This window comes from Echeneis naucrates, chromosome 1 (genome assembly GCF_900963305.1).
Source record: "Echeneis naucrates chromosome 1, fEcheNa1.1, whole genome shotgun sequence".
Classification (NCBI taxonomy): domain Eukaryota; kingdom Metazoa; phylum Chordata; class Actinopteri; order Carangiformes; family Echeneidae; genus Echeneis; species Echeneis naucrates.
This window is the reverse complement of record NC_042511.1, coordinates 3,336,473-3,358,418: the sequence shown is the minus strand read 5'-3', so window position 1 is coordinate 3,358,418 and position 21,946 is coordinate 3,336,473. Positions and strand designations below refer to the sequence as shown.

General features: G+C 43.9%; 1 protein-coding gene across 1 annotated transcript; it reads left to right on the top strand.

Moving 5' to 3' along the window:
• Positions 1-479: 479 nt before the first annotated feature.
• Positions 480-21,215, top strand: LOC115049876 (zinc finger protein GLIS2-like). Its single transcript, XM_029512465.1, has 7 exons — positions 480-922; positions 14,969-15,157; positions 15,941-16,140; positions 17,450-17,635; positions 18,234-18,367; positions 19,126-19,244; positions 20,512-21,215. The coding sequence occupies exons 2-7, from the start codon at positions 14,992-14,994 to the stop codon at positions 21,183-21,185; spliced, it is 1,479 nt and encodes a 492-aa protein (XP_029368325.1). The 5' UTR covers positions 480-922; positions 14,969-14,991; the 3' UTR covers positions 21,186-21,215.
• Positions 21,216-21,946: the final 731 nt, after the last annotated feature.

Sequence of the window (21,946 nt, the reverse complement as noted above, 5' to 3'; positions counted from 1 at the left end):
CTCTCCCCACCCCTTCCTCTCGGTCTCCCCTCTCTCATCCTCTTCTCCCTCTCTCTCCACCCCCCCCCCCCCCTCTTCTCTCCCTCTCTCCTCCCTCCCTCCTCCCCCTCTCTCTCTCTCCCCTCTCTCTCCTCTCTCCCTCCCCCCCCCTCTCTCTCTCTCCTCTCTCCCCCCCTCTCTCTCTCTCTCTCTCTCCCCACCCCCCCCCCCCTCCTCCGCCTCTCCTCTCTCATCCCATCTCCTCCTCCTCCTCCCCCCGCCTCATTCTCTCTCCCTCTCTCTCTCTTGTCCTCTCTCTTCCCCCTACTCCCTCGACACAATCCCCCCCCCCTCTCCCCCCCCCCCCCCCCTCTCCCTCTCTCCCTCTCTCTCTCTCTCTCTCTCATCCTCTCTCTCTCTCTCTCTCTCTCTCTCTCACCCCTCCCACCCCCCCCCCCCCCCCCCCGGCCTCTTCCCCGGTCTCTCCCGGTCCCGGAGCTCAGTTGACCAGCGTCGCAACCGAGCGATGCGCCTCCCGGACAGCGTCCATCTTTTCCGCGGCCGGTTTGACGTCCACAGCCTCCATCCTCCTCAGGTGTGACTGACGGTCAGATCAGCGCTGTAGCTTTTAGAGGGGAGACATTTCCCAGGACAAGGTTTTCGACAACACATCTGAAAACCGACCAGGCGATTTTTCTTTTTCCTTTCTTTCCTTGAACGATCCCCCGTGGGAGGATTTGACTTCGACATACCGTAATTTCTCAGATTTTTCCTGCATTGTGTTATTCCCGTCGCTGTCAGCTGATAGTTTGATAGAAGATGTTTCGGGGATCGCCGGACAAACTCGTGTGATTTTCGGTGAACTGTGTTAGTTGGTGTTCATTGAAGGCATCTTCAGGCAGACTGCAGAGGAGACTGTTGGCTGTCTACAGGCTGTAAAAAGGTAAATACCAACAACAACAGAACTAATGTTCACACTGAGAGCTGCTTTGGTGCCAACACATCAGATCCTGTTAAATATCACTCATTATTTTAACCTCATTAACATTCAGTATGAATTTGTTTCCTATAACCCTCCAAACTGTAACTAACAGACTGTATGTGAATATACAGTCTGAATATGTTTTTATGGTCTGTATTGTGAAGATGTACAGATTGGTGAAATAGCAAAAATAAAAAAAAAAAAAGTGAAACCTGACCGTCCATGATCAGTAAAAGTAGATGACAGCTTAATGTGCCTTTAGTTTCGAACATGTCCTAGAGTCCATGGAAGCTTTTTGGAATTTGAGTTATTACACAACTCATCAAAAGTGTCGGCTCTTTCCTCGCCCCTCAGCGGTTTGTCTTATAAACCTGTTGGGAAGCAAAAAGACAACTTTAGATCAGCGGTTCCAACCTTTTCTGACTCATGACCCACTTGAAAATGTCAGGAATGTTTGTGGCCCACATCAGACACAATAACAACACGACTATATGATGCTGTCTCCAGTCAACGAAAGGATCACAGTGATGAACTTCTATACAGACACACAAACTACAACAGGGGATTTCTAACATTTTTAAAGCAGCTAAAAGAATATTACAATTCTAAGATATTTGAAATCATTCCTATTTGTATTTTGAAACTAAGATTTCATCGTTTTATAATAAAAAATGTTCAAAGAGATAAGTTATGTTGTAAACTGGCACTATATAAATAAAAACTAATTTGACCGGATTACTGCTTCACAAATTCTAATTTGGCCCGGTGAGGGGCCAAGGGCCACAGACTGAGAATGACCATGAGTCATTTCTACTTCATAAATCAACATTATTAGATTCAATGATATTAAAAATAATAATTAGTTAAAGCACTAGTTCTTTCTTTAATTTTCCTCTAGCTTATCTCAGATATGGAACTCCTCAGGGTTTTATTCTGGGCCCTCTATTGATCTCCTCACAGGTATCTTTGCTTGGTGAAAACAGTACGTTAATTTCAACCAGCATATCTTCCACACAAACCTTAAAGTTATGATCAGATCCGATCCAAAATGGGACATGTGAGTGTGACATGGTCTATTTGGCCATATGGACCAAGTGGAAAAGGGTGGAGACCAGACTTCAGCATCCCTTCAATCCCTCCCAGCAGTTTGGATCATTACATCGCAAAAGTCCTCCACCCCCATGACACCAATCATGACCCCTGATCCTCCCTATAGCATGATACGCGTCTACGTTAGCAAAATGTCATAAACTCCAGCTGCTCTGACTTTAATGCCTTCACTTAAAAATCCACAAGGTCCCAAAAGACGGGGCAGATTTTGGGAAGTTCCCCATGAGTCCAATCAAGCTCCTCACTGATTCATCCGTATGATGCACAATCGGGTGATCAGGGCGAGGAGTTATTGAGAATGAGAGGTCTTTATTGTGATGGCAGTGATGTGCAGGTTGCAGGCTTGTTGCATCATGCGGTTCTCAAAAGTTTGGACAGACGCTCATGGATGGATTTGAGGAAAGGCCCAGAGCCAAGCAAACTCCTTTCCTGTTGTTGTTGGGCGCGTCTGCTTTGGAGCCCCCTTCCACCCACAGTGTCTGCTGCAGGGTGGGAGGCTGCTCATACATACGGCAGACCGTATGTCTAAGTGTGCATGTGTGGCTCACTATTAAAATACTTTGGATGTAGAAAGGACAGAGTGAGGGAAGGAAAAATGAAAGAGTTAGAAAGTAAGTGAAGAAATGAAAAAGAAACATACTATGAGAAGATGGGAAAGGGTGAAGAAGAGGTAGTCAAAGAAACAAGCGATAAAATGAACAGAGAGGGAGGAATGAATGATGTCCTGGTGGTCCAGAGATTTATGATGACAATCTACTGCGATGTCCACATCGAGCCAACCGATTCAAGATGAAAGTCATTTTGCAAAGAAAATTATGTAAACAATCGAAGAAAGAGGGAATGATAGGGAGAAGGAGGGAAGCAAATATAAACAGGAAAACAGAAGAAGAATCGAGGGATGGAGAAAAAAAATAGAAGTTAGAGAAGGAAATCAAAGAAAGAAAGGAAAGATTCAGAGAAAGAACAGTGGGAGTGGGAGAAAAGGAGCAAAAGGGAAGCAAGGGAAAAGGAAAGACTGAGGATTAAATAAGGAAGGAAAGTCGGTGAAAGAAACAAAGTGGATTCAGACAACAAAAAGAAGGACGCAAACAGTCCAAGAAAATGGGAAGAAAGGACGAGGAAAAGAAAAGCATGAAGGTGAAAGAATACCAGCTGACAAACTGCTGGTGAGAGCGACCTGTGATGGTCCTCCTCCATCCATCCATCACCTCCATCACCTCCAGCTATCCACCCCCCCCACCCCACCCCGTCACATAGAACCCCCCATTTGGCCCTTCTGTTGTCTCCCTACTTTTCCTGCTGTTTGTACATGATGGGTTCAGCGGGTTCAGCGGGTTCAGCCCAGCTATAAACCCCCCCCCCCCAAATTCTCCCCTGCGGCTTAGCAGGCTTCATATGGGAGGAGGGCAGCAGTGCTGGAGGTGGAGGCCTCCCATGGTCCTTCAACCCACTTCCACTGTACTCTCACCTCTTTCCTCTCCTCTCCTCTCCTCTATCCTCTTTCCTTTCCTCCCTCCCTCCTTCCTCTTTCCTTTCTTATCCTCTCTCCTCTCCTCTTTCCTTCCCCTTCCTCCCCTTTCCTCTCTCTTCTCCTCTCTCTGGCTGGCTGGCTGTGGTATCGTTTTCGGGCCCAGCCCTGGACCAGACATTCATTTTTCTCCTCTTAGTTTCTAACCACTAACTAACCACTGGCTCCCTGCATCCCCCCCCCCCCCCCCCCCCCCACCACCACCAGCACCCTCCTTCTCCCCCTCCATCTGAGGAATGTCTTATTCACCTCCTCTCTGTTCTCCTCTGATTTCTACATGCCAAAAGCTCACATGCATTTGTGCCAACATCTGCAAATAAATAGACAAATGTACGCACATGCTCTGAGCGCAGATAGCATGAACTTTGCCAACACGCTGATAGAGTTCAGTAAATACACACACACACAAAGCAACCCCCCCCCCCCAGAAACATACACACCGCCCCCCTCCCATCAGTATGTGGCGACCACCTGTGAGGGTACACACACATCCATAAACCTCCCTTTCTTCTCCCTCTCTTTTCCGTTATCCTCCTGAGAGCTGAGCGCCGGGGCCTTCACTTCCAAACCAAACATAGACCAAATTCCGCAAACCCCACCCCAGCACCCCCCTCCATCACTCCCCCTTCGCCCTCTCTCCCCCGTCTTATTCTCCTCTCCCTTCCCTCCCACTCGCTGCCTCTCTCTCTCTCTCTCATTTTTGCTCTCTTTCTTCTCGTTCTTTTCGGTCTGTGTTTGAGGGAGGAGGCAAGTGAAAAAAGGCCTGACAAACACAGAGAGGGAGAATCAAGAGCAAAAGAATTGGAGGGAAAAAAAAAAGAAAATATGTCTTGGCAAAGTTGGGAATAATGATTGTAAAGAAGGATCAAGTGTCATGGCGGATGGGCAGAGGTGGTCATTTGATTTGGATTGCAACAGACAGACTGTCAGCGTACTTCTCTCCTTTATTCATGTCTCTGGTTTTACGATGTTGAATTGTCGATTTGCTGTCTGAGTCAACTAACTCGCAGCTCCAATGGGCTGCAGCTAAAACATCCCATGTAATCACTTGGTTGTTACCCAGATTCAAAGGTGATGATGCAAGGAGAAAAGCCGCTGATCCTCCACACACTGGAATCGGCGTAAATCTAAGATTTTTGCTTGATTAATAATCACAATTGTGATTAGTAATTACATTTATTTCCGCCGTTCAGGACTGTGCAAGCAGAACAATGACATTCACCTCCTTGCAGAAGATTGTAGGTGGTTCAGAAAGATCGCTGCCAGAACAGACGATTGAGTCAGTTCCAACATCATTGCCAAACTAGAAAGTGGATAGTTGGAAATCCTAAATTAAATCCAATGAGGGTATCGATGTTGTTTTGTTGTTTGCAAATTCATTGGATTGTATAATGTCTGCCACACAGTTTGGACAAAATTATTGTTATGGCAAATGGTTGTCGAAAAGTGAAGCTTAGGCAGCTAAAACAGATGATTATGGTTAGAGCTAACTGCTGCGGGAACTAAGTGTCACACATCAGTGTTTAGATATATTGAGTTATATATTGAGGGGTACGTTCACATCGTCATTTAATTTTCAGCAGTGCTTATTCCCGTTTTGTGTCCATCTATCACTCTTGCTTCAACCATGTTGTTTACTTCTTTATTTCACATCTCCTGTTCTGTTTTCCTCTCCTGCTCTTGTCGGCTCTCCCCTTAGGCTCAAAAACTCGACTGTGTGTTGTAAAGATTCAGCCCTACGAATGCCAAGCTAGTTCCCGCAAATCTGCAGAAATCAGGATGAAATTGGTAGGTATAGGCAACGGCAGCGTTTGTTTACCTGCCCAGCAGCTTTTCCACGCCCTCACGAGTGCCTGCTGGCAGGGTGGAAAAGCTTTAAGGTGGTTTGACCCTGAAACCACAGCAGAAATGAGGACAAATTGGGTTTTTCTTTTCTTCTTTTTAAATGGCATGCAGCTCCTATACACACAGGCCTTTGAATACCAGCTCTACGGGACTCATAATACCTGTTAGCGTTAAAATATTATTGATTCTTCCTGCTTAACTTTCTGCTGACTTTTTTCCAGCTCAATACTCTCTTATTTGATGGAGCTTTGTTCCTTTCTTTCCCTCTTTGTTTCTCCACTGAGAATGAGAGGAAGGGCCTACAGTACAGCTGGGATTGGTTATTATTTACTGACTTGGCACACGCACACACACACACACACACTCACACAAACACACACACAGTGGAAACAAATTGGGTGAATCTGCTCTGCACGTAGGAATGTGAGCGCATGTGTTTGTGTGTTTTAGGTCTGGATGACAGAGCTGAGGGAATGAAAGAGGGATGTAGAGAGAGAAAGAAAGGGAAAAAACGCAGACATGAAAGAGGAGAAAGACAAAATAGAAAGAAAGAGAAGGAAACTGAGTGAGCGAGGTCCAGAGAAAAAAAGAGGTTGACTTCTGGTATACAGACAAATCTTGGCCTCCTCTGCCAACGAAGGTTAAAAACACTTTTCACCCTCATTCTTTCTGTCACTCTTCATCAACTCGCCTCCTTTCCTCTCTCGATCTTTCATCTTCTCGTGTCCCCTCCCTCTTTCTACCTCTCCGTCTTCATACTTTTGACACAACCCAGAATATCTGCGCTTGCTGTTTAATTGACATCCACTGGACATCGCCTTCATCCTCCTCTCCATCTTTAGTCCTTCTCTCTCCCTCAGGCCTCGGAGGGCAGTGGAGGATGAAAGGATCAGGGAGGGACTGGGTGGGATGAGGGAGGTGGGGGGGTTGTTGGTCTCCGCTGGCTGATGGTGAGGAATTACAGGGAGGGGAAGCAGAGAGGAGACTTGAAGAGGTTTCTGTGTTGACCATGTGCCGCTGCCAAACAGTTGGATGGAGGTGGTGCCAGGGATTATAAGTGGGAGGGGGGTATGAGTGAGGAGAAGGTACGAGGAGAGAAATAAATAGGAGACGCAGAGAGGAGAGTGGGAGATCTATTATTACGCAATAAAAAAGACAAGGAAAGAGAAAGTTGCGTTGGGAGGAACAAGACGTCTTAAATCACGCAACCAAGATATCTGGTCTAAGATTAAAGTACATCAGAAATAAACATACACAGACCAATAATAATTTATGCTTTTGCTACTGTTAGCAATGTTATCATGAACAACTAATTACCACCAGTGCCAGGGAAACATCAAACTCACCAAGAGATGTCTCCAGAAGTGAAAAGCAATACCACCATTGACTCCGATCTTTCCTTCGGTTGAAATGGTCACGCTAAGAAGCTCGCCGATCTTTTCACTTCCTGATTGCCTCCAGACTTCTCTGAAGGCGCTGCTCAGAGGATATAATATAACTTTTTGACTTAAAAAATGCACAACAGCTGATGCTCTTGCTGAGTGACAGTCTCCTGCTCAGGAAAAAACTTAGAAATGGCTTCTGAGTCAGCGGCTACAGCCAGATAAGAGTAGTAAAGAGACATCCAGCTCAGAATAAATGCTACCGTTGATTCATGTTGGTTGTTTGTGAGCACATTTGCCATACACAGTTTTATGAAGCTATAATATTTCAGAGTTGTGTTGCCGCAGTTTGTTCTGTTGCCTCTTAGTGGGCAAAAAAAAAAAAAAAAAAAGCGGAACAAAAATCTATTATTTCTGGATTAATATTTTTCCTGTTCGGCTCACTGGATGAGCTGGAAACAACATGTCCAGAGAAGTGAGACTGAACCACAAGTGGAGTTAAATCAAAACATGAGTTGAAAAAAAAAAAAAAAAAAGGGAGCTGTGGTTTGGTGACAAATCCTTTACACGTCACACAATCCATAGTTAATCCAATAATACTGGTTAGTGGTGCTTTACAATATATCTGCCAGTACAATGCACTCAGTCTGGAAACGAAAAAGTTCCTAATTTAGCTTTCCTCTCTGGGAAATGATTAAAAGCAGTAAACATCACAGTGGAAGCAGCCACCAGCACAGTCAGGGAGGAAGGCCGTCCACACAAAACTCCAAACTGGTGTCTCCCTGAAGTTTGGACATCATGACTATACATGGTTAAGTTCAACTTTGAGCTTCAGAGGGATAAAATGGGATGAGGTGGGTTTACCCTTTATTACTGCCCCAGCTCCTTTCCATTCATTCAGCTTCCATCTGACTCCAGATATCTCCCCCCGCCCCCCCCCCCGTTTGTCTCAGAACGAACCCAGTTGACCTTCCTTTCCTATACTTACCGTCGGCTTGCAGCACTTTTTAAGACATCTCTGCTAATTACCAGCGTTTTGCTGTAAAATGTGTAATTTGACTTTGTCTGCCAAACGGCCTCGTGCACTGTGGGTAGAGTTTCCACATTTTTCCAACATGGCGTTCAACAATCCAGAAACAGTGTCTGAACGTTTTCCACTTCCTAGACAGGAAATATAGTCACGAAAAAAAAAAAAAAGGAGCTCAGCGTCTTAAAAAAGATATTTGTTTATATTTCACAAAAAAATCTGTCAAATGAAAACTACTCCATAAATGGATCACCAAAGATTGACCATCAATTACTGCCTTCCACTCCACCTAAACCCGATGTACTAGCCTGTGTTGAGCAGTAAAAGATTTATTTCTGATTATTTACCCTACTTTGCATTTATAAGCAGAAAATAAATGTTTCATAAAATAGCTTATAACACAGCGTGTACAGTGTGTTTATCACAATATTATCCTTTTGCAGGTTGTGTCAGGTGGAACACCACAAAGAAACAAACTGCCTGGCATGTAGCTGTTAATAATTCATGGTTGAAGTGTTGTCACATTTAGCGAGGCCGGACTGGGCGTCTTCAGCTGTGAATCTCGGGTGTCGGACCTGCTTCTCTAATTTCACAGCGCTTAAGCAAAGTGGATGCCGACATCCAAAGCTGGAAGACGTCGGTTTATAACATGTTGGGGATTTAAATTGCTGAGCTGATTAATTTTCAATTAAGTAAATGTCATTTACATGTATACTTACATGTATACATGTATCCTTTTTGACAAGTGAATATATTCACTCCAATTTTGGTAAAACTGAGGAGGCTAAAAAAATAGATCAACCAACTTTGTCAGGCTGATTTAAAATTTGCTTAGCGATGAATAGCAGAGTCTGGAAAGAGTCTTTTTTTTTTTTTAAGTGAAGAACTAAATAATCCCTGTTTTGAGTGATTACTCCCCCGCTCCTCCTCCCTTGACAGCCGCCACCACTCCCCTCCTAAGTGGCGAAGACGCCAGTGTCAGTGTGAGAGACAGTGCAGGCTCTACTGGTGGCGATTGCAGACTGGCTCTGCAGAGTTGCATCACTTAGCACCGCTGAGACGTAAGAGAAATACAGAGCGGGGGCGAGGGAGGATAATACTGAGGCGAATAATGGGAAAAGTGTGAGCAGAGGAAAGGGTGGGAACCCAAGTCTGACTCCCACAGCCTGTTTTCACTGTCCGTCTCCCAAGACGATGCCTCTTTTTCTCATCCCCGAGAAAAGTCACTGCCCCGAAAGCTGGCATAATGAACGTGCTGCGATTCACAGCTGATACTTTGGATGTGTATCTGTGCTGCCCTTCGTGTGTATTCGTGTGTATTCTCGTTACTACCAGAATATTCTTTTATGCTACCTAATTTTGACCACATTTGATCTACGTTTTCACCTGATTACGCACTGCACTGTGGAAGTCGCTGCCATTTCGTCATGCACCAAGTATGATGACAATAAAGGAAATTCTGTTCTATTCTATATCACTCAACACACAGGCTCGACACATTCGCCGGTTGTGAACACTTGATGGCAAATTTCCTTTTTGCTGCCGTGGCTGCAGGAACCAGCTCAGTGCAGCGGCAGTGGTTTTGTTTTTGTGCCTTGAGTTTGAAACATGATACAGCCATTAGTGTTTTGGATGATGCTCACTAGCTGGCTTCTTGCAAGCAGTCCCCAAAAAAAAAAAAAACAGGATTGTGTAATATGAAGCAAATACTTTGATATCAAAAGAAGAACTTTTGTTTGTCTTCCACATGGAAAGAAAATTCTGACTTTCTGCCTCCAAGTTTTTCTTGTGTCTATTTCACCACAGACTGTGTGCTAAGAGGAAACCCCTGTTGTTTTCCTCATGACTCCCATGTCCGTGTCCTCAGAGCCCCTTTTCGGTTCACAATGCAAACCACTGTTGTTTTTTTTTTTTTTGTTTTTTTTTTTGTCCGTTGCTTGTTCAAGCAGGTGTCCACTTTCAACCAATGCAGACATTTCCCATGAATGCACATCAGCCCCTTCGCGGTTGGTCTCCCGTCTCCTGTGTCTTTATGCCTCAGAGTCACAAAAACAAAGTCTCCTGCCATCGTTGGTGTTGCAGCAGCGTTGCATAAGACCTTATAAGGATGCGGGATGGAAAGATCAAAGGATGTAACCCCTAAAAAAAAAAAAAACAAGGACTGGCATCATTCCTAGAGTGATGGACTGTCTTATGTCGCTCCTCCCTTTTCTAGAAGAGTCTCTGCTTGCACATCAAACACTGAAATCTATTTCCCTTCTTTTTCTTCTCCTTCAACCGCCCCCTGAAATACTAACTTTTAAAACCAACTTTTTAGCCTCCAATCTTCCTTTAGATCTGGGAAACTTTGGCCTTTTACTTTAACTAATCAGATTCTTTACAAGTGGAGGATAAAGAAGAGAATGAGGGATAAAATTAGAGTGACGCTGTAACACATACATCTACGAAGAAACGCCACAACCTGATGGAAAGAATGCTTCTTATTTTTTTCCAAACAAGCCTCCTATGACAGAATGGCAAGATGTGGACGAGGGAAATGGAAAAGGGAGTTCAAAAATGCACTGAAGAATTAAAAAATGAGAGAGAAGAAAAAAGGAGTGGGAGGTGCAGAGGGCCGAGGAGAGGGGAGGAGAACAGGAGAGGTATGCTCTGCTGGAGGACTGGGAGAGGAAAACCACAGGAAGGAGCGAGAGGGAGGGAAGTAGAGAGAGACGGGAGTAAAATAAAATAAAAAAAAAAACAGGGAGGAAGAGGCCAGACCAGGGCGCTGTGGAAGCGAAGGTTTCCTGTGAGAGGAGGAAAAACTATGTGTGTGTGTGTGTGTACGTGACAGCTGAGGGACTCTCATGTGTGAGTTGTGTGACTAAATATTCCAGTTTCTATGATAAAGTATACTTTTTTCCAACTGTGTATTTTCTGGTTTCACGTGTATGTGTGTGTGTTAAAGAAGGCCAGGGCACAGTGTGTATGACTGCACACGCGCACACACACACACACACACACATGCGTATTCCTACTTTTCAAAGATGTGGACATCAGCCGCAATGTTTTTGTCTGAACTACTTTTTTTTGTTTTTAAGTGTAAATTTGTTTGCATGCTCGTGTGCACTGTTGTGTAAATGCTCTAAAACCTGCAGAATGTGTTTGTTGTGTTGTGGACACACTGCTGCCTACGTTTTGGTCTCTTCTGTGCATGTGGGTCTGTTTTGGTGTCCAAATTTGTTGTCCCAGGTTAGTGAGGTCAGTCTTGGACTGTCTGGTCTTCAGCACTTGGAGGGGCAGGTTGAAGGTCAAGGGTCAGGTTAAAGGTCAGGATGAGGATTAATGTAGAGGCTGGGCGTTTAGCTGAATGCGTTTTGTCAAAGAGGCTCCTCGCACGTATACTCACACGAATGTGTGTGTGTCACTATATGTGACTGTGTGCGTTAACAGTTAGAGTATGTGTTTTGCTAGGCAGTAGGGGATCCATAAGAGGGCCCGGGCATGCTGCCCAGATGCAGGTCATTGAGGGAAAAGAGGGGGAGGAGCTGCTGGTGCTTGTGGGGCGACGGAGTAGAGGAGGGGGGCTCACGTGTGGTTATGATTCTTGCGCATGTCTGGTGTGACTTCAGTGTGCGTGTGTGCGTGTGGATACATATGGTCCTGTATGTGCATGCCTTCACAATACCTCCAGCTAGCAGACTGTGCGTGTGTGTGTTTGTGTGCGGGAGAAGTCGGCGAGGTTGCTGAGGAATGTGAAACCAGTGTGGTGAGGTAGCTGGCAGTCCGGCAGAAGGACCTAAACACTGACTTCATTGTGGTTTAGCCTCTGCCTCATATTATGTCGGGGGATCCTGTCGGTGATTGTGGAAGAATTTGTGGTGACAGCAAGTTTGGAAGTTAAAGAGGTGTACATGTAGCTGGAAAGTTGCCGGTTTGAATCCAGTCAGTGAAAGTAAATTAAGAACGCTCTCGCTGCCAGCCGTCATTAAAGGGCCATATAGTGAAACACCCAATAGAGGCTTTGCAGTTGTGTCACAAATCTACTTGCAGCCCACGTCTGGCGCCATTTAGGAGGTCCGCTGGCTAAATATACAGTATAACTACTGTCTCGAAAAACAGACACCTGAAAACATGTCTGCGCTGTGTGTAAGGTTTCAAATGAAAGTGAAAAGTCTGCAGGATTGGTTTCCACACTTGAATAGTTTCCAGAAATGAATAGTTGGACATCTTGGAAATTTGAAAAATACGTTTATTCGCTACGGTGCTGAGATTTAGACGAGAAAGTGGTCACTCATCTCCCTCATATGCATACAGCTCATACATCGTTAGATTATCTCATTTTAGTTGATTTTATTTATTTAAAATCCGCCCACTGGCGTGTCCAAAGCTAGTTTGTAATGCAGACGGAAACATGGATGTAATAATGTAGAAACAAAGCTGAGACTTCTTTCCTCCATTCACTCTTCTAATTTAACTAAAAAAAAAGGAATCTGTTTCCGAGAAGGTCTAATCAGTCATTTAATCGTCTCCATCCAAGGACAGTAAGAGCAGCAGAAAAACCTCATAATGTTGGCTTAAAGGATATATTTTTTTTAAGAGCTATGACCTAGAGATGCTCAAATGAGTTGAAAGATAAACAAATTGGTGAAAAAAGTGTCGCTGCTAATTCTTCCACACCACTGAGGATGTTCTGGGCAGCTCCAGCGTGACTTAGACGCAGTGAGTTACCAAAAAACATGTGCGTGTGTTGTGTCAACTTTCCCAGCAGCTGTCAAGCATTTCCCTGCAGGTTTGGTCCATTTCACTGCAGAGTTTTCCGACTTTGCTTTCTTCCTGTGAATTTTTTTCTCTCCCCCTTTTGAAGCAGATATCTGGCTCTTGAGTCATTTGGTCTAACAGGACCTTATGAGTTGACTCATGGACCAGAGTAGCTTTTTGTCTCATGCTTCATCCAGAGTATCATACCGCTCCGGGTGGAAAACTACTGCAAAATCTCCTTTAACCCGTCACTGAGGGCGGACCACAGAAATGTAGAGGATCACAAAAACAAACCCACATCGTAATGCGTCTCAGAAGTTTCTGCCTCACAAACACGGCAACAACTAAAACACGGCATTTGATCCTCCTCTCATTGTCCTATTGGTTTAAAAGTCCCTGGACTGCAGTGGATAAAAGCCCTGAAGACTTCGTGCTGCATATGTAAAATGTTCACACCTCAAGAAACGTCTTTGGCGTTACGGGTCACATGTTCAGTAGATTTTTTTTTTTTTTTTTTTAAATAATCGTTTCAACTATTTAATTCCCAACTCAATCGGCTACTGATTATTTGATACACACAGTCCTTTGTCACTGCAGACATTTCGACTCTTGGTAGGAAAAAGCACATGTGTTATTGATAATATTTAGGATTGCTGCGCTTCATTCAAGGTCCCAGTAAGACGTGACAGACAGCATGATTTGTACCAGAACTCTGAAACCGAAGCAACTAACAGAAACTCGGCTGCCATGACTTTTATTATTTACACCTGTGGTTTTCCTACTGAGACACGTAGTCTTTATATTTAAATTTAACTTGAGATTTTTTTTTTTTTTTTTCATATAATATTGAAATTTACTTTGATCACTTAAATACCAAATAGGCCTGTGATGACCTTGATGTCAGCACTTTTCACATAAGGAGAAGATGTACAGTGTTATAATCAGTGGAACAACTGAGCAGTTATAATATGCTACTAATAAAAAAAAAATAAAAAAAAAATGCAGCCACATCAATTTTTCGGGTTTATGTAACATTTAAGTTGTTAATCTACGTTCATCCGCCTCAGGGCAGTTTAAGCTCTTGCTCTCCTGTTCGTGCGCAGTTGTGTGTGATGCTGAAACATCTGTCCATGCGAGAAGTGAGTGGAAAATCCAAACTAATCACGTTTAGAGAATTTAAATTTGTCCAAATGAAAAATGATAATGTAAACTCTGGTGGACCGTATCCATCTAAATCTGTTGGTTCAAGGAAATCAGATCCTGTCCACTTTCAACTGATGTTAAACAGCCACTCCACTCCAACTGATTCGTGTTTTGTTTATTGCAGAAACCACACTGGCTCTTTTCGCCGTGAGATACGGTTCACTGCTTTAATGTCAAATGTTGCTGAAACGATGCTACAATAACTCCAAACTGATTTCTTAGAAAAACAGACAACTGAAATTACGCTTCAGCTGTCCAGTAAAATGTAAAGTCGACAGTTTTATGGACTTTTTACGCTCTATTTGGGTGTTTCCTCACACGGTCACACTGATTTGTCATCACCTCAGATCTTCCTCTGCTTTGCACTGATGTCAGTAGCAGACGGATGCAAAACCATTTTATTTACCTGGCTCATCAATGCCCCACTGTGAGAGTCTGTTTGTGTGGTTGTTTTGATCGCCAGGTAGCAGATATGTGTCTTGTCCAACGAATCAGACTTGTCTCAGGCCACTTTAGGTGCAGCTGGAGATTTCCTGCCATGGTTAACAGCCACAAGCGGATCTCTGTCAGAGGGAGAGAGCACGAGATGGTTATGGAAGAGAAAGAATGAGCTCTTAAAAGCCTGCTGTCCTTTAGAATAGATAACTCATGCATTTCACTATTTCTATTTAATAATAATAAAAAAAAATCTTGCAATAAGAATGAATAAAATGATAACGTGCTATGTGTAGGGTCACACACGGTCTAAAACAGTTTCCTGAAATTCATGGAGAACTCATTGTTTTGGTTTAATGGCTCCCACCTTTCAATTTGATCTCATAACTGTCATTTTCAGAAGCAGGAACCAAGAAACGGATCAGAAAGTGAAGAGTGAAAGCAAAGTGACTATAGATTAGAGAATGAATAGATAGTGTGGATGGGTGACAGAGAAGTGGCTTCTTCACCCTTTAACTTCATTAATGAAAGTGATTGAATGAATGATTAATGATTATATCTACATCGTGCTGATTAATGTTGGTTTAATCAAAAATCTATTTTAGCCGCAACAAAATGTGCAAAGTAAAAAAAAAAAAAGAATCTCTCACTGCACGGCGATTTCCAACAATCCCAATATTTTGATTATTGTGTTACCTTTGGTGCTGATTGGCTCATCACTCTGGTTCTCTCCTCAGGTGGGCCGCAGTAACCAGCCGCCATGCTGTCGCTGGACGAGCCGCTGGACTTGAAGGTCCCCTCCGGACGGACACAAGGACCAGTGAGATTAGGAAAGAGGACTTGTTCTTCCTCCATCTGTGCCAACCTCAGCGCCACACGACCACGACTGCTATGTGCAACTTTTCCTTCACCACCTTCCTCCCCAGGTGAGAATGACACAGGCCGAAGAAAATGAGCCTTTTAGTGTCATGTTGAAATGTAGGCCGTCGCTGTGATAATGCAAGAGTATAATAAGAAGATTATCTGTTCTCACTCTCCCACTAATTTAATATTATAAATCCAATGAATGGCAGCCCACTTCTGTCCTCAAATAGGCATACATCGATTTGTGGCTGTGACTCATATGAGAGGAGCATGAGGTTGGCAAGTGACCTCAAAGAAATCCCACAACATGGCCTGAATAAAATGGCAGTCTGAATACTCTAAAGTTATGCATATTAAATGTTTGTAGTCTGTTTATTTTTGTCCAAATTATCCTCTGATTCATGCATCTCTGGTGCTGGTGCACAGAAACGAAACTGCTGATGATCCCAAATAGACTCATGGAGACCAAGAGAGGGATGCACTGCCGTACAAAACTATACAGTATTCTTTATTTTAATTTTAAAAGATAAGCTCAGCGGGGAATTTATTTTAGGTGTTGATTTCAATAAGAAGGTATCTGATAATAATCTCGCTGTAATTTTAGACACGTCTCCAGACGACAGTTGTGACATCACAAAGTTACAGACGTCCACATGGCTCTGTTCTGGAGAGCATTTTCTCTGCAAACCGAGTGATGTTGTACATTTACAACCTACACCTCAGTGTAATCTCACTTTGTGGAGTAGAAGACCCAGTTTTTGACTGAAATTAGTCCAAAGGTAGGCACGGCACCTGAGAATCGTCAGGTTGATCCCATTATAACTTTATTCTGCCCTTCACTACAGATTCTCAGTCTTCCCCACAAGAACGACTCGGGTCCTGTTTCACCCCTCCGGCCATGGACCTCAGCTTGTCCCCATCCTCCCGCCACGCCTCGTCTCTCTCCCCATCGCCTTCCTCCCCTTCCCCCTCCTCTCCCCCGCCTTCCTCACCTCTGGAGTCCCCTCACAGCAGCAGCAGTCCTCAGCCACATCTATTTTCCCGGGTGAGTCTCAGTGCATCCAATCTTTGGTGCAAGCTTGTTACTGTCAGATCTGAGTGGAAAAGAGATGTTGTTGTTGTGGATTTTGAGATTTTCATTTGCTTGGATTTCTGCTGGGCACACACAGAAAGCCTGACTATCTTAAAGTTTTGATAAGAGGAGAAAGATAACAGAGCAGAAACTATTCTCCTACATATCTAATATATCACCAAATGTTAGCAGCGGGTCCTTCAGCACGGCTCCCAAACTTGATATTATCTTTTTGATTTGTGAAAAAGCTTAATAAAAATCGAGGGGAAATTCTGTCATTGTTCCCTCTCACGCTTTCCATGATGAAAAATTTGGTGAAACTGAATAAAACCAGCCCGATGAGGTATCTCTGAATGAACATACAACATCAGCCGTATCAAACCAACAACTTGTTTGAAACCATTTATCTTATATATCCACAAAACTTGAGCTATTCCCCGCTTCAGCACGTCGCACATCTCTTCAAAAAAAAGAACAAAGTAACCCTGTTGTAACAATCCTTTTTTTCTATCGTCATGCCAAAGACAAGGCAAGCGTTCAAAGAATCCGAATTTTCTATTTTAAAAACTTCTGTATCTCTAATCAGTTAATCTTGCGTTCAGACATGACTACTGTCCTCGTAGAAAAAGAACAGCTGGGGACTGAGAGTGGCTGAATGTGCTCCTCTCTTCGTCAACAGAATTTAATTGAATTGGGATCTTGGGAGTGAATCTAATTTGTTGGTGCAACATTGGTACACAGCACACAGCCAGTCTAAATCAAATTGGAGCCTCGACTGAACGGTAAAACATCAAACACGCACGGAGCATCAAAATCTTTTCCTCCAGGCATCGACTCATCTTTAACCTTGGGAAGTTAAAATTGTCCTCCATCCAAGGAGGACGGTGAGAGGCCCTCATTATTCTCCTTAGACATCTTCACTGGCTCTGTCAAAGATGTCTTTGAAATTGCAGCAGGAGCTGACTGGCATGAATTCCCCTTCTAATTTTAAACAGAACTTCAACTCATCTTTATTTGATGTTTTCTTTTTTTTTTTAGCCAAACACAGTAGCTCGAACCGAACGTCCATCTAAGCTTATCGGAGTCAATCCCAGCTGACACAGGGCGAAGGCCCCTGATGTGAGCCATACACATTCATGATAGAGGCCCTGCAGGGTCACAAATGAAGCAGGAACCCCTGAGACGCCATTCACACACAGACAAAACATGCTAATTCCACAGACACACGTCTTAATGATGCTTCTACGGATTTTCTGACCTTTTTCTTCCTCGTCTCTTTCAGGAAGCAGCTCGTCATCAAGGTTTGGAGGGCCGAGCATCGCCGCATGGTTATCCGTTTTACCTGCCGATGGGAAGCCCACCGCGGGGCTACAGCTTTCCCTCCTCCCTGTTCATCAGCCAGAACAGAGAGAAGCAAGCCTCACCGGAGCCCTCGCTGGACGGTCAGCTGGCCTGCCGTTGGATGAAGGTGAATAAAATCAGCGATGGGTTTTTAGCACAAGTTCATTGCTTATCAAATTGAAACATTTTATTGAGTTCATTGAGCTTTTCTTGGTTTATCAACCACTCATAGCTTCATAGTACAACCCAAGTTCACTCGGCACTGTTTTTCTACACACATAACCTTTGATGATTTATGCACACACACACATTATGGTTTGGCTTCAGTATCCTGCCCAAGGTCACCTTGACATGCAGACAGAACACGTCTGTGAATCAAACCCCTGACCTTTTGATTAGTGGGCCTGCTCTACTTCCAGCACACGTTATTCCTCTCTAAACAAAGTCACAGAAGGTTTCCATCAGAGAGCTTGTGAGTTTCAGTTCCAACCACCAGGTGGTGATGACAGCTCGGTGAAGTCATGGTTGACAATGGTTGACAGTCCCAGGAAACAAGATGACCAAAGGTTAAACTACAATGACGCCACGTTTCCATGTTTCCTTTCGCTGAAGAGAATAAAAGCCGGGAAGTCGTTTGTTTCTTGCATATGAAATGTACTTGTTTCCTCTAATCTGGACAATTAGTATGTGCTGTTAACCCCCCCCCCACCTTCGCTGTCCTGCAGTGCCACCTGCTGTTCGAGTCTCTGCAGGACTTGGTGGATCACATCAACGACTTCCACGTCAAACCTGAAAAGGATTCTGGCTACTGTTGCCACTGGGAGGGCTGTGCCCGAAACGGGCGTGGGTTCAATGCCAGGTATGTTGAAACTATTTTAAATTGCTTGGAAGCATGTTCTCCTTTTGTGTACACAGATGCAGCAGTTGTTTGTACATCCTTTAAGTTGGCTATTCAATATGTCAAAAGGCAACCACTGCAAATGTGCAGTTATCTGACAGTCAAAGAACAAAAAAATGTTTATTTTAATATGAAACCAAGAACAACAGGGTTTGTCTTCTTTGGTATACAATTATCCAACTGAGTTTGGAGTCTTGGATTTTCCATTAAGTAGATTCAGGCTGTTAAAATCATCTCACTGATAAATAATTAGCAAAACTCAAATAAAACTTCTGACCAATAGAAAAAAAATCCCCAGATGGTGAATAGAAAAGTCATTGTCTCTGTTTAAAGATAAAAAGGGAAGCTGAGCTCTCTCTGCCTCCAGTTCAGTCCGGACTGCTTTAAACATTTTGAACTGGGCCATGAGTTGGAAAAAGTCGGGACCTGCTGGTGTTTTGTGGATTTTCCACAATTTAAGGACGAGTGTCCTTGAATGTGAATTAGTGACATCTAATGGTCCAGATTGGTGCTGAGTTTAGGGTGATTTTACCGTTTCGTTTCTGTGAACTGATCACACACCTCCTTTGAAATGAGCTGTTTAGGCTGAGTTTGTACTGAGTGGCTGGTAAATATACATATATCAACATAAGTGGATGTATATCTGGAACGTGCAGCCACACCTTCAGGAAACATTTCTATGTCTTACATGTCGTGCTTGATATTGTTCTGTTTTATAGATATAAAATGCTGATTCACATCCGCACGCATACCAATGAGAAACCACACCATTGTCCCACCTGCAACAAGAGCTTCTCACGACTGGAGAACCTGAAGATACACACTCGCTCACATACAGGTGAGTTCACAGTGACGGCCTTTAAGGATCAGTGAGGTGATCATCTTTAGTTTGTTGGCTGTCCACTGTAGGTCAGCCGGAGCTGTCTTGCTGATGATTTTTTTCTGCTATAGTGTGTCACAACATGTAACTGGAACCAAAGCTGAAAACATTTGTCACCAGGGTTACGTATGCAATAAAATATTTGTGATAAGAAAAGCACACAGTTTGCAACACGACCAGGATCTGAGGGTCTTGAGAGTTTATTTGATGAATGATACATGACGTTATACATGATTAAAGCAAATACATGATTCACTTGGGCAGATGACTTGGGGCCAATAGGTATTGTTTCATGGTGCCAATATTTTTCACTCTCCTGGTTACACCAGAATGATTTTACACAGAACTTCCCTCCCTCGGGTATGCAACGACAGTAAATGTCAGGGTGAGAGTGATGTTTGAATATAGCAGATTATTAACCACACGAGTAGCATGAATTTATGGTTAACGCGTTAAGTTGGGGTATAACGTCGTATGTAGGACTAATTTTAGACATAGAAGAATCTTTTCTATTCTCTATTTGTCTCTTTATTTCATTCCCATCTTCAGAATGGGAATGAAATAAGGACGTACAGATATTCAAGCATCCTTCTCAACAAATTCTTATTTCAACAGCATTTACGTACCTACACTCTACCACCACACATTGTGCCACACCCCTCAGCCTTTTGTGAACACAAGAGACAAAAGAGCTCTTGCTGAAAACTGAGAGTATCAAGTTGTGACCAAAGCCAAAGCAGCAGAGACTGAAACTGGATCGAACATTTCCCTTCGTCCAACTCTTTCCATTGTACCCTGAATACCCTGCAAGGAAGCTTTATCCCTATAATTCATACCATAGCCAGGTGCTTTCCATAAAAACAAGTTAGAATCGGAAGAACTAAATAAAAACAAACGAGAGAAAAATAGAAAAAGTTAAGTCTGAACACTCCGTTTCCAAAGGATTTCTGTTCCATTACAATAAAATATTCATGATAAGAAAAGCACACAGTTTGCAACATGACCAGGATCTGAGGGTCTTGAAAGTTTATTTGATTTATAACACATGAAGTTACACATGGTTGATGCAAATACATGATTCACTTGGGCAGATGACTTCAAAACAATGATAGGAATTGTTTCACGGTTTCATTCCCGTCTTCAGGATTAGCAGCACTGATTTGCTGAAGAGCTAGTTTACAGTTAGTAAGTAACTCGACTTTACTCTCCCTTTTTCTTTCCGCAGGAGAAAAACCCTACATCTGTCCTTATGAGGGCTGCAGCAAACGTTACTCCAACTCTAGTGACCGCTTCAAACACACTCGCACCCATTATGTTGATAAGCCATACTACTGCAAGATGGCCGGCTGTCTGAAGCGCTACACGGATCCCAGCTCGCTACGCAAGCACATCAAGGCCCACGGTCACTTTGTCGCCCAAGAGCAAGGTGCTCCAAGCAGGCTGGGGTCAGGGCTGGGCCTACCTGGGCACCAGAGCCCCGCCGAGCTGCCCTCCATAGGCGGAGCCCACATCATCCTACCCGGGGCTGCCGCAGCTCTCCTTGGAGGTCTCGGGACCTCTTTGCCCCTCTCTGCCTTCTGCCACGCCAGAGCCCTGGGGCACCCCGGGGCACCGCTCTTCTCTGTAGGAGGGGGCAGCAGCATGGGGCCGCTCGGCCTCTCAGACTCCCCCCTGTTACATTTTGGACTCTCAGCTGCCTCCATGTTGGGTTTGGGAGCTCTTGGCGGTCTGGGGAGGATGGCTGGGAAGGAGATAGAAGGTGAAGAGGAGGACGAGGAAGGAGAGGAGGGGGAAGTGCTGAACCTGTCTGCAGCGGTGGGGCCCAGGCGTGGAGACCCTTTGTCCTGGGTGGTTGTTCCCCCCAGGGCGCTCCTCCTCAAACCAGCTGTTGTCAGCTAGGATGTGCACTTCCAACAATGTAAAAAAAAAGAATCAGAACGTCTAGTTTGTGGTTTAAATGTGTTAAATGTGTGTGTGCATGTAGAAGCGTATGTGTTTACACAGTACATGACTAAATGTTTAAAGGTTAGGCGTCATCTACAGAGCCATAAAAAGCACTTCAGTCATTCCAGCCCGTTAACAACTGAAGACAGACAAGTAGATTCTTTGTATTGTGTGTACAAAACCCAACGGAGAGTAAAAAAAAAAGGATAACTTCACCAAAACCACCAAAAATATACATAATCTAAACGCCGTGCAGAACTTTTATCTGCTTTGACTTTGACAAAACCCTCTCAGGTGTCATCACAGTCCCCAGAGGATGAATCTTAAGGACTTTTTTTTTTTTTTTTTTTTTTAAATCGTTGCCATTTGGGCATAGATTAAATGTTGCATTTAATGACGATTAGCACGTATGAGCAGGTCAACAAGGGGAAGATATTCCCTGTAACCATCATCATCTCACTTTGGTCTGTACTGAAGTCCAACTCAAAAAAGACCCGATTTGGCCTCATATCACATAAGAGGATGCGATGCGACTTTCTTGATGTCCCCACATTGTCCTGTTCAACCAAACCTTAAATTCAACCTCACTTTGACTTTTTCAGCAGACAGACTCACATGTACGCTTAGTAAACTTAGTGAAGGTCGTGAGAGAAGAGCAGATGGACAAACAATGTTTGACAACCCCCATTCGTTGCTTCCACAAGCTCGAGCCGTGT